General features: G+C 48.4%; 1 protein-coding gene across 14 annotated transcripts in view; it reads right to left on the bottom strand.

Moving 5' to 3' along the window:
- Positions 1-554: 554 nt before the first annotated feature.
- Sun1 (Sad1 and UNC84 domain containing 1) overlaps positions 555-12,645 on the bottom strand; it is a 47,307-nt gene continuing 35,216 nt past the window's right edge. For 13 of the 14 annotated variants that reach the window (XM_021162070.2, XM_029477396.1, XM_029477398.1 and 10 more), the window contains 8 exons: positions 11,947-11,990; positions 10,916-11,027; positions 8,574-8,828; positions 8,029-8,113; positions 5,103-5,218; positions 3,652-3,819; positions 2,177-2,269; positions 564-1,923 (listed from right to left, as the gene is read on the bottom strand). In XM_021162070.2, the coding sequence (XP_021017729.1) occupies positions 1,810-1,923; positions 2,177-2,269; positions 3,652-3,819; positions 5,103-5,218; positions 8,029-8,113; positions 8,574-8,828; positions 10,916-11,027; positions 11,947-11,990 (987 nt within the window). In that variant the 3' untranslated portion in view covers positions 564-1,809. Of the gene's footprint in view, positions 1,924-2,176; positions 2,270-3,651; positions 3,820-5,102; positions 5,219-8,028; positions 8,114-8,573; positions 8,829-10,915; positions 11,028-11,946; positions 11,991-12,645 lie in introns of all 14 variants that reach the window. The other variant, XM_021162066.2, reaches the window with a different exon arrangement.

Below are 12,645 nucleotides of genomic sequence, written 5' to 3'. Positions count from 1 at the left end.
GAGAGAGAGAGAGAGAGAGAAACAGCTGCATGGTGTGGGCTCAGCACTCAGGCAGATTGGACCAGCCTGGTCTACAGAATGAGTTCTAAGATATAAGAGCCAGGGTTACACAGAGAAACCATGTCTTAGGATGAGAGGGAAAAAAGTAAAGGAAAGCCTATGAACTGAGGATGCTTAAATCAACGTGACACTTCTGTGTACATGATAGGAACCAGAGCTGTTAAAAGGTATGAAAAATGCTCCAAAAATATATTTGGCAGGCTGTAGTAGAAAGTGCTCTGGCTCTGGAAGCTGAGCTCAGGCCTTGTGACCACATCCAGACCCAAAGCCTCTGGGCCCACTCCCTTTGAGCCTGACTGGACTGTCTCTGAGCAGATTCCTCTAAGCAGGAAGAGGCTGGTGGAGGCTTTGAGTGACAGTGGCAGTGCCTGCAGGACTTAGCAGGAACTCTTCAAGCATACAACTTGGCAATCCCTCCCCATTCACATGGGCAGAGATAAGACAAGCCGAGAAAAGAAATACACACTTTTATTATTCACTTGAAATAGCACATGCACTTTTAAAAATTAACTCTTTTATTTAAACATCTCAATAGCATCTTAATTTGGTGGCAGTAGAAGCACTACCAAAGACAAGTGTTTTGAAAAGCATTTACAAAAATACATTGCACAAAGTCCTATCTTGCATCTTTAAAAATAAATATTTGAAGTATCTCCACCCCCAATTCCCCAATTTAGTTTAATATAGGAAATTCTGACTTCTGCATGTAACCTTGAGTATGCAAACTGTGTGCATGCCACACAACCTGGCCACACAGGCAGTGGCTCTAACCCTATGGAGTGGGGTGTGCTTTGGGCCACTGTTGTAAGGACCGCTTGCAACATGCATGAAATCCCAGAACTCTGAGCCCCAGCAGGTGAGCTTGTATTCTGCCAACGCTGTCTAACCAATGAAACTTAACAATTCTTTAGGTAAGACATCTAAACACTTTAAGTGTCCAGATGATATATCAGTTATAAAGTCTGCTCACAAAAGTCTAAATATTAAATATAACCAAATTTGAATCAGTGAGAAGGGCTGATAATGGTGCAGAGGCAAACCCAAGGGCAGCACAGAATGCTGCTATGGTAAAGACCAAGTGTGGCAACCACTAGCACCACCTTAGTGTTCCCCCTTCGGCAGAGACTCACAGCTCAAGGACAGCAGAACATCCCTTCTCAAGGTTCCTGTCTATTCTGTGATCTGCCGGGAATGGCCTGGCTGAGACCCAAGAGCACCATTCATGGTGTGCACACCCCCACTGCTCTTCTGCAAAGCCCGATCTACTCCCCTGGGGAATCATAGGAGTCCCAGCTCAAAGCAGACAGCCCATGACACAGCCTCTCCCCACCAGGGAACCTGGAAGGGGTCAGACTGAAGATAGAGCAACAGTTTTCCCTGAAAGAAACGTGGGTTTAGCAGATGGGACTTTGCCTTCTTGACATCCAGAGGATGGCCAATGCAGAGCTCTCAGCCTCTGTGTCAGAAGCCTGGAAACCTGCCAGCCTATCTGCTTCCTGACTTTATGCATTCAAGCAAATCCCCAAGTCAAAGGGAGTGTCCGAGAACCATACATTCAAATGAATTAAAAAAGCCTCCCAGGCTTTTGGGCTTTGAGAACACACGCACAGCCTCAGAGGACTCAGCATGTCCTCAGGATCATAGCACATTTATTGAAGGGTGGCTGACAAGTTCCTATGCTCTCTTTCTCAATGAGTTCCAGTGTTATGGCGTCTTGGTATATACAGACATGTACATGGCTGGAGTGCTCTACTGGATGGGCTCTCCGTGGACTCGGAACCGGTAGAGGCAAGTGTACTCAGGGTGACCCCAGTTGGACAGGACCCGGAGCTCTACTATCTGGAAGGCTTGGTCAGGTCTTTCCTGAAGTTGAGAGAATAAGTTATTTCACAGCAGTCAGAGACCACCCACCACCACCAATCCCTTGCCCCCGTGAGATATGTAACAGGATGCAGCCATATCCTAAATAAGCCTCAAGAGCAGTTGGGACTCATGGACTAGCGTGTTTGGTCTTTTACTGAGGCATAGAGCTGGGCCATGGGGTGACCCCCACTATTGTCTCCACATGCCTGCCCCACAAAGGCATGAATGAGAGAGGACGGACCCTTGTGCTTACCAGTGTGTGGAACATCTGGAGTGAGTCTCCTTCCTGGTCATAGGTGAACCGTCCCAGAGGCTGCCCCTCTTCTTGATACTCGGTTTCCAGTCCCTGCAATGACCATGTGTCATCACAGAGATAACAGCAATCACTACTCAAGCCCTGCTTCCCTGAGTGACAAGTTATCTCCCTGAGAAAGACCCGAAGAGGCCCTCCCTGGACAGGCACACTGTCACTGACTTCCTGTAACCCACAATCATTCAAGAGTAACTATGGCTACTCCCATTAGGGAAATATGCACTTAGCCAACACAGGGCCAGCTTGTGATGAGGTGATGTCATCACTCTTAGCACCCTCACAGCCCAGATGCCCTCAAGAACTCCTGTGCAGACTCTGGGTGCTACAAGTAAGGGACACAAGCAGGATGTGAGCAGCAGACAGGCTGCAGCAAGGTGAGAAATGTGAGAAGATCTGTAGACAGATGGTTGGAAAGGTGGGTAAGAGTCACCATCCCTAAGGTGACATGTCACTTATGCTTAAAATGATGGGGTCTATATTAGAGGAAATGTAAAGGACTTTATAATGGGAAAGGGCTTCAAAGGCAATTAGCAGGTATTAATAACTACTAATGGAGAGTGACAACAGGACTCTGACAGTGAAATATGACTATGAGAGGTGGTGAGTTCCAAAAGCTATAAGAGATCAAAGTGGCTTTCAGGAAGAGAGAACATAAGTATTGTGCATAACCACTAAAGGGCCTTAACTGTGCCCCCAAAGTATATACAGACATGTACATGGCAAGCAAGACTGACTCAAGGGCTGAGGTTGTAGCTCAGCAGAGCTTTTATTTAGAGCTTACTAGTGAGGAACTGGAGGCATGGCTCAGTGGTAGAGGCCCTGCCTAGAATCCCCCAGTGAGGGGCTGGGGGCATGGCTCAGTGGTAGAGACCCTGCCAGGAATCCCCCAGGGAGGGGCTGGGGGCGTGGCTCAGTGGTAGAGCCCCTGCCTAGAATCCCCCAGGGAGGGGCTGGGGGCGTGGCTCAGTGGTAGAGCCCCTGCCTAGAATCCCCCAGGGAGGGGCTGGGGGCATGGCTCAGTGGTAGAGCCCCTGCCTAGAATCCCCCAGTGAGGGGCTGGGAGTGTGACTCAATGGTAGAGCCCCTGCCTAGCATGTTTGAGGCAAAATAGCATTTTTTAGTTCAATACCTCACAGTTGTTAGAGCTAAGTGGACAGATGAAAGTGATGGATATAAGCCATAAGTTAAGTGTCTAACTTGATCTGTTGTCAAGATACATGAACTGAAGATAGCACACTGCCATGCTAGCACTGCAGTGTGACATTCCAGTGATGCTGACTTAGAAGGATAAAGAGGATAGGGCCAAGGGCTGCCCAGGAAATAATCTCAAACTATAACCCTGTGGATAAAGGCAATGTCTCTCTAATGTGGAGAGGAGAAAGCTGTTTCCCGAGTGTCAGCAATGTTGTACTCACGAAGACTGCAAAGTCTCTGGGGGCACTGGAGATGTTGCCAGTGGGTGATAGCGTCTTTGGAATGTGCTCCATGGTGAATGTGGTTGGGTAGATCTTCATGGACAACCGCACCACCAGGTACCCCTGGGAACCTTTGAACGCCCAGCAATTCCCTGGGTAGATGTCGGGCTAGGGAAAGAGAACAGTACAACTCAACTCAGGCTGGGACAGGAATTGTCATGAGAACCAAATCTGGATCACAGGACTGGGACAATGAATTCCAGAAAAATCAGAGGGGTTGATAGCCATGCCAATAGTATACTCATGTGCCTATGCAGCAAGGCTTCCACGAAACCCAAAAGGACAGCAGAGTAGAGTGTACAGCAGAGACCTGTCTATACCATGCTGAATACCAGGCCTTTTAATTTTCCATGGGCACAAATGAAAAGCTAAAAATCCAGTCTTCCCAGTTTTTGAGAAAAATAAAAAATTACGACATTGCCTATATCCAGGTGAATGAGATGCACAAAAGCCCAGGGTCTGCTGGGTAAGCCTCACAGCCTGACTGGCAGCAGGGAGCACTTCAGACTAGCCTGCAGTCATGACAACCAGGGCCCCACACACTGTCACCTGTCGGCACTACTCAACAGACACATTTCAAAGTGACAGCTGCCTTAGTTTTTCTCTAGCTCCAAAGCTTGGTTCAATGTCCTTTCATTGTCCTGCATTATGACACACCTGCCTGAATTTCTGGCACTTTCCATTTTACTTTTGGACCACACAGATGCTCGTGGACAAATACAGATAGAGATCCTGGGATGAGGAGTTCAGGGTCATCTGTGATGACATAGGGAGCTGGAGTCCAGACTAGGCTAGAAGACACTGAAAGCAAGGTGGGCTCTTGTACTAGGGGCCTCAGTCTCAGGTCTGCTGAAAAAAAAAAAAAAAACTCCACTTCCTGAATTTGCAAAGTCTGAGCCTGTGTACACAGGTCAAAGAGAGACTCACTGGGGCTTCATAGAAAAGTACTGGAAACTGCTTCAGTCCTGTCCATTCAAATGTTCCCTTTCCCCCGAGAGGCAAGCCATAGCAGTGCAGATGAAGCCGATGCTCCATGCCTGGGGAGACAGTGGCTGTTCTCAGTTGGCTAGGGCCCAAGACAGCACAGGCAGAAAGCAACCAGCATGGCTCTGTGGCCCTCCTATGATGCTCCCTTCAGCTCTCCTTTCTGTAGTCACACAGTAGGACCAGGAAGCCTCAGACCACCAGGGTCTCAAATCAGACAGAGAGGCTGCATGAGTGCATGTCCAGGGCCAGGAGTAACTTGGGAGTATGGCTGGGTGCCTCCCAGTGAGGCTGCACACTGAGTGCTAGGTTCCTACCAATTCTCAATGCTTTTTTTACCTTCATGGAGGTGGGGAGGGGGCCTAAGAAATGCCGAGCAGCCTAAGGTGCAGGGCCCTGCAGCTCACCTGGATCACCACTCGAGGTGACTGTGAGAAGTACCACAGTGGGACCCCAAACAGGCTCAGCAGCGCCGTCTTGGTCTCATAGGTCTCAGAGCACCGAGTGCTTAGGATGCTACCACCTGGAACACAGGGACACTTGTATCACACCTCACTGCAACATGCTAGGAAGTGAGACCTGGAGGCTAACAGTGGGCTTTTTTGTTTTTGTTGTTTTTTAATTATGCGTATGGGGTGTTTTGCCTCCATGAATGTCTGTGCTCCACATACATGCCTGATGCCCACAGGGCAAGAATTGGATCCTCTGGAACTAGGCTTACAGATGTTGTAAGCTACTATATAGATGCTAGGAATCAAACCCAGGGCCTCTGGAAGAACAGCCAGTGTTCTTACCCAGTGAGCTATCTCTCCAGGCCCCCAAACCCATTCCCTCTGCCCAGTACCTGCTCTACTTGTAAAAGGAACCTTGATCAACCTTATCTTTTTGCTTTTGTTACAAAGTGGACTTTTTTCCCATCTGTGTGAGCACAGGGATGGGTTAGAGTTAAAGGCCTTACTTTGACAATAGCAGTCTTCTTCGATTGCCCACCATCTTATTCTTTGAGGCAGAATGTTTCAACTGAGTTCCCAGACTCACTTACTCTGGGGATTTTGTCTCTGCTATCCAACCAATAGAGCTGCTATGCTTACCCAGAATTGATGTGGGTTTTCAGATCCAAACTGGTCCTCACTTCCACATTGAGCCATTTTCCCAGCCTGCATTCATTTTTATTAACTGATATATTAAAACAAAAAAATTAGTAAATGGCTCTGTGGTTAAGAGCACTTAGCTGCTTTTCCAGAGGACTTGGGTATAGTTCCCAGCACCTACCTGATGGCTCACAACCATCTGTAACTCCAGTTCCAAGGGTTCCAATTGCTCTCTTCTAAACCCCAAGGGCACCAGACACACATTGTAGAATGACACACACGCAGAGAAAACTACTCATACCCATAAAATAAATTCTAAGAAAAAACATGCATGCGACCCAAACACATACACACTGCACCCCTCCCTCTATCTCTGGGGCTGGCACACCTTAAGAACTCAGCACAGCCTCACACAGCCTCACAGTGTAAATACCCAGCACCATTTTCCTCTGCTATTAGCTCATCAGCCCCCAGTAACCACCTGAGCCAATCACTGCATAGAGCACTCAGCAACTCAGTGGGTTGTCTTTCATACTGGTTCATCTTACTCCTTCACCACAGTATGTGTGTGACTATGAGGGACAGTGGCTATCAAAGCCTTGTTAATGGTTTCCTGAATAAGGGTCAAGCATTGGTGTGAGGGGACAAGTAACTTTCAGAGGCTACCTACCTAGTCAACACAGGCCATTTGTTACAAGTGTCCCCTGGGAGAAGGAACAGCTGGTGAGGGACAGACTCCTGACCCGTTAGAGGAGCAGGCAGCCCGGACACTGGCTCACAAGAACAGAGAGGTCAGGGCTGGAGAAACGGCTCCGTAGTTAAACAGGACTTGTTATGCTTGTCAAAGACATGGGTTCTGTTCCCAGCAGTCACTGGGTGGCTCAGAATCATCCATAATTCTAGTTTCAAGGGATCTCTTGCTATTTTCTGATTTTATATTTACCAGGCATGCATGTGGTACACATATACATATAGGCAGGCAAAATATTCATAACATGAAATAAATATAAAACATAAAAAGAAGGTGTGTGTGTGGGGGGAATCTAAAGAAGTCTCCCAGAGACACAGCAGGTCCCAGTCCTAGAGCACATGGGCTCATTCTCCTCAGTCAAGCTTCAGTGCTGTCTCTGACATGCAGAGGAGGGGCAGTGGATAATAAAACAGCAGACAACATGGCTCTGATACTGCAGATGAAGACCTGAGCTCCTGGACACTGGCCAAACTTCTTAAACACCTTCTCCCTAGTCTAAGACCAGCTGCTGGGGCAACCTCTTGGGGCCTCAGGGGATTTAAGCTGGTGACATAAGTCTACAAGCTCCAACATGGCCCCAGAATAGTGACAGCTGCCAACCCAAACAGCCATTCAGTACCTCTGATCTAAATATAATTTCTGACATCAGCTCATTTTAAAGTATATAATTAAAATCATCTAAAAATAAAAGTCATTTGTATCAGAGGGCTGGGGAGATGGCTCAGCAGTTGAGAATAATGACTGTTCTTCCAGAGGTCCTGAGTTCAATTCCCAGCAACCACATGGTGGCTCATGACCATCTGTAATGGGATCTGATGCCCTCTTCTGGTGTGTCTAAAGACAGTGACAGTATACTCATATACATAAAATAAATATATAAATCTTAAAAAGAGGGGGGAGGGAGCGCATGTTGGTGTCAGTCTGCATCTCACCTGCAAGTCCTAATTTCTAGAAGTTCCGTTTCTGTATGGCATGTGTAGCAGAACCTCCTAAGATGCGGGTGTCTGCATTCTATTTCCAGAAAGGGCTTAGAGGTCTCACGCAGGTGTGCAATCCCAAATGCACAAGCACATGGGAAGGCCCTGCAGTTGTGACTTCCCTACAATGATAAACCCCACTTTGTGGAAGCAAGGCAAACAGCCCTCAGTTATAACACTTGGGGCTAGGCCTGGGTGTGTCCTGTGAATGTGCAGCCCAGGAAGAATATAAACTCTTGGACCTCATCCAGAATAAAACTCTACTGTCATCCTGAAAGTGTGGCTGTGGTCAGGCAGGGGTAGTGCACACCTTCTATCCCAGACTTGGGAGGCAGAGACAGAAGGATATCTGAGTTTGAGGATAGCCTGGTCTACAGATTCAGTTCCAGGCCAGCCAGGACTACACAAGAAAACCCTAAGGGTAGTGGGAACGGGTGGCAGTGTCTTGTAGGCCTGCCCAGATTCCTGTCCTGGTCTCATATGCTCCTGCTCACCTCTTCTATTGGTTACTCACCTCCAGACTCCAGAGCAAAGTCCACCATCCCAGTCTTGTCTTGGGAGTACAGCTTCAGAGCATTGTTCACAATGATATGTGCTTGCTGGTGGCCCAGAAGGAAAAATGAGCATTAATGATACAAGCAAGTGCTCAGGACCTTGTATGCCTATGCTTGCGGGACCCAAACATACTACATTCCATCCAGGAAATGAGCAGGGCAGGACCAGACTCTTATCACTAGGGCATGTGAGTTCACAGCAGGTACAAGAGCCAGGGTGTCCTGAGCACTGTCGCCATCACTGGGGAAGGGTGAGCTGGACATCAGGGCTAGGACGTGACAAGTAAGGGAAACTGCACACAGCTGGAAGTTGATCAGCACGCAGGCATATGGGAAGCCCTGGGACAGAAGGCTTCACTCAGTGCAAAGCTAAGGAACGCTTCGCTTCGCAGTGATGGCAGCAGTGGTGCCTCATCTGGGGCAAGGTTAAGAACATTATGTTCTCAGAACACTGGCACACATATTCCGTGTCTGTGGTGGAGGCTGAACCTGTCTGTTTACTTACCGCTTCTGTGATTCCTGAAATCCCTGCCTGATTCACGGCAGACACAATAGCCTCTGATGTCGGGGCCTGTCCTGTCACGGTAATGTGGTGTGTGATATTCTGCAGCAGTTTCAGCTCAAGGTCATGTAAGAGCACCTGCAGCTCATCCTTGCTCACGAACCGAGAAGAAAGCTTCTCTAATAGCCACTCGAGGGAACCGCCCTGCTGATCCTCAGAGAACATGAGCTGCACAGTCTCCTGGATGCGGGCCCCAGCCTGGTGAGGTGGAGGGAAGAATACACAAGTGTGCAGGTGGCACTGGAGGAGCCAACTGTTCAACTCAGCTCCAGAAGGAACTGCAAGACACAGGGCACAATGCAGTACAACTGCCTCCTTCATAGTCAACTTAAGATTCTTCCCAAACCTCTGGGACCTTCTAAACAGACTAGGAATGAACTAGAGTGCTGCAGGAACTAGAGGCTGATTGCACAGGGACCTACAGAAAGGAGATGTGTGCTTTGTGACCCCCACTGAGTCTACACAGCAGCTCCCTCCACCCAGCCTTACAGTGAGGCCTGGGCAGGCTGCCATCCTCACTGTTCCTTATAAACAGCTTGAGATCTAGCCTGTTAGGAGGCCGAGTCCTATGTACCACATACAAAATTCTTTTGCCTCCAACGAAACAATCACAGGGCAAAGCCCAGGAAATGCATCTTCCTACCACAAAGCTGGCAGGGCTCCATACCTTCAACCTTGTTCTCCGTCCCCTCAAACAGCCACATTAAGCACTTTTCCTCCCTCAGTCTCCCAGGACCACCTGATCCCTGCTCATCTCTATTCATTTCAAAAGACAATACCCAAGAGTGCGTCTGTAACTGGACACTAGCCTGCCAGCATCCAGGGAGGGTAGTCCACACAGGAGACAGAGTCCTGTCCACAAACCTTGTTATCCCAACTAAGCTCCCCTGCTACCTGGTCTCTGAGCTCATTATTGAGACATGTTAATCTATGGTCTGAACATGGCTTGTGAGGATTCTGCCAATAAGGTGGCTCTTTACATTCTCAATAGACCTAGGATAATGGGCCTTGCAACATCTGTGACATGTTGTGACATGGATGGGCAAGTGGCAAAGCATTCTGGGGGCCTACTGTGGACAGACAGACACACACACTCTCTCTCATAATCCCTAACATGTCAGTTGTACTGTGTGATCAGGCAGAGTGAGCTGAGGTGTGAGTGTGCTACGCTGCTGGGTTTGGGACAGTCAGGAGTCATCAATGTGTGACTTGAGAATTTCTACAGCATTCCAGTATAAATGGAGCACAGTTTGGTCACAGAGCATTCGCCTGGACTATTTAGACTCCAGGTTCATCTCCAGCATCACAAAAATAAACAAACACTTTTTTTGAGGGGTGGAGAATGGGGGCAGGTTCTAGACAGGGTTTCTATGTGTGTAGCCCTGGCTATTATGTCCTAGAATTCACTCTGTAGACCAGGCTGGCCTGGAATTCACAGAACTTTGCCTGCTTCTGCCTTCTGCCTTCAGAGTGCTGGAATTAAAGGTGTGCGCCACTCCATTCCCACCCGCCCTTGTCACAGTCACAAACTCAGAAGGTCAAGGTGCCTGCCTGACGTTAGACCAGACCACCTGAGCTTGACTCTCAGGATCAACCTGGTGGAGGAGAGAATCAACTCCTCCAAACTATCCTCTGACCTCCACTTTCTTATCTACCCCCACCCCACCCCAAGACAGGCTTTCTCCGTGGAGCCCTGGCTGTCCTGGAATCCAACTCTGTAGATCAGGTTGGCCTCCAACTCAAAGATCCACCTGTCTCTGCCTCCCAGAGTGCTGGGATCAAAGGCGTGCACCTGGCACATTCTTACATTCTTGTGACTTACGTGTGCTTGCACAGTCACACACACACACACACACACACACACACACAATATTTAAAATATAACTAAAAAAAAAAGGTAGGGCTGGAGAGATGACTTGGTGAAGAGCTCTCCACTAAGGACTAGAACACAGACCCATCACCACATGACAATCGCCTATAACCCCAGCTCTGAGGGAACAGAAATAAGACTGACTGCCAGGGCCTGCTGGTTTCCAGCCAGGACAAGATACTAGCCCCGGCCTCAAGAACAGACCCTGCCTCCAAGGAAATGGGCTCTAAAAGATGGGAATTGACCCGTGATGGCTTCTTCTGACTTCTGTTCATGTCCCTCTATCTGTCTGCTCATGCAGATACACACATTTTAAAAAAAAAAAAAGTTTTGAAGGCAGCCACAATGAATCACTTTGACACAGCCAGGTGAGCTTTTCTTTTCAAGGTAGCAGTCTCCTAACACCAGCACTCACCTGCTCACAGCTGGTCTTCAGATGCTGCCAGTCTGACAGCTGTGACTTCAGCAGGTTCAGTTCCAGTTCTAGGTGCTGCACACGGTCAAGGAGGGGCTGCTCTTCATCCCGGCTGGAAGTCATCAACCGGGGAGGGAGACAGGGGTCAGGGCCCAGATGCACTCAGAGAAAGCCTCACCTCCAAACAAGGTAACATGTCTATGTCCTCAAAATTACCAACAGACCAAAAACGAGCTCATGTCTACTCATAGCCTTGAGGCTGAATCTGCAGCTCTATGCTCTATGTCTATGGGGTAGACAGTGGAATGGAAGGTGGTGTCAGGGTAAGATTCCTGACTGACTTTGGGGAGGGGCTGTGAGATACCCACAAACACTGTTTTGCCCAGCAGAAACAGTTCTCTCCAGATAAATGTTCTGCATCTACACATTCACATACTAAGTCAGTGTTAACTGAAACCAGGTCTGGGAAGAACAATGTGTACCACACTCCCACATGTCCCACACCACATGCAGAGAGCCCATTAGCCAGCAAAAGCTCTACCCAGTCACATCCACCTCAGCAACTACAAAGGCACACACAATCCCAACTACACGCAATCCCAGAGTGTGCACAGAAGATACAATGCTGGGCACAGGACCATCAGCATTAGGTATAGAAAGTGTGGTATAGAAAAAAGATGCATGGCTGCTGGGCACCAAAGGCTGGGCTGCACCTAAATGTACGTCTGTTCAGACACCAATGGAGCCAATGAAGTCAGGGACAGAGAGTGGCAGAGGGACTCCCCCAAGAACATAGGTGGCTCCTCGTGGCCAAGAAGGGACCTAGCTATGAACTGTCTAAAGAAAGTCCTAATTCCTTAGGGCCTCTGTCTCTTGCATGGGCCTGAGAGGATTCCCAGAAAGATACCCCAAAGCTGGTAACTTCAGGTGGCAAGTGATGATTTGAACCTTAATACCCAGTAAATAGTTAACATCCTCCAAATGAGCAGGGTACCATGGGAGACAAATCAGCGCTCCTTGAGGTCACCTACCTGCCTGCTTTCAGCTTGGTTTCTTCCAGCTCCTTCTGGATAGCCTGGGAAGTGGAGGATACTTTGTAAACAGTTATGCATTGAGTTCATAAATCATGCCAAGTAACATAATCAATGGTGAGTCTCAGGCTTGTGGATGCTTGGGCAAGGCGTCAAGTGTGTCTGGGCCCCCGTCCGACTCAGAGTCAGAGTGCTCGGGGCAAGTGTGTTTGGGGTCCCCTGACAAGTTGAGGCCCCTCTCTTCCTGCTCTGTTCAACAATCAGGAAGTAGAAGCTGGCCCCAAGAGACCATGGGCTAATCTACTTACTCTGACTCAGTAACTCATGCTTTAGTTCAGTTCAGTGAGCACACAAGCATCTGCCATGCCTAGCTAGGTCCTATGCCTTAAGGGTGCTAAGATCTACCAAGGGTCACATGGTTGGCACTTCAGACCTACAGCAATACCCAGTTTACCAGCACACAATAGTTAGACTCTCGAACTCACGCTGACTTGATGTAAGCCATGGTCTAAGCTTTTTGGTGGAGGCTGAGTGATATCAAGGGCTCATAGGGATTCTTGAGCAGGAGGTGACTGGGTTTCAAAGCCAGCACGGCCACTTATGTTTAGCCAGGCTTGTAGTTAAGCAACAGAGTTGAAGTGCCCAGAAAACAAAACCGTAAGACATCTCTTCCAGTTGTTTTTTTTTTTTTTTTTTTTT

This window comes from Mus caroli, chromosome 5, assembly GCF_900094665.2.
Source record: "Mus caroli chromosome 5, CAROLI_EIJ_v1.1, whole genome shotgun sequence".
NCBI lineage: Eukaryota > Metazoa > Chordata > Mammalia > Rodentia > Muridae > Mus > Mus caroli.
This window is presented reverse-complemented; position numbering and strand designations above follow the sequence as displayed.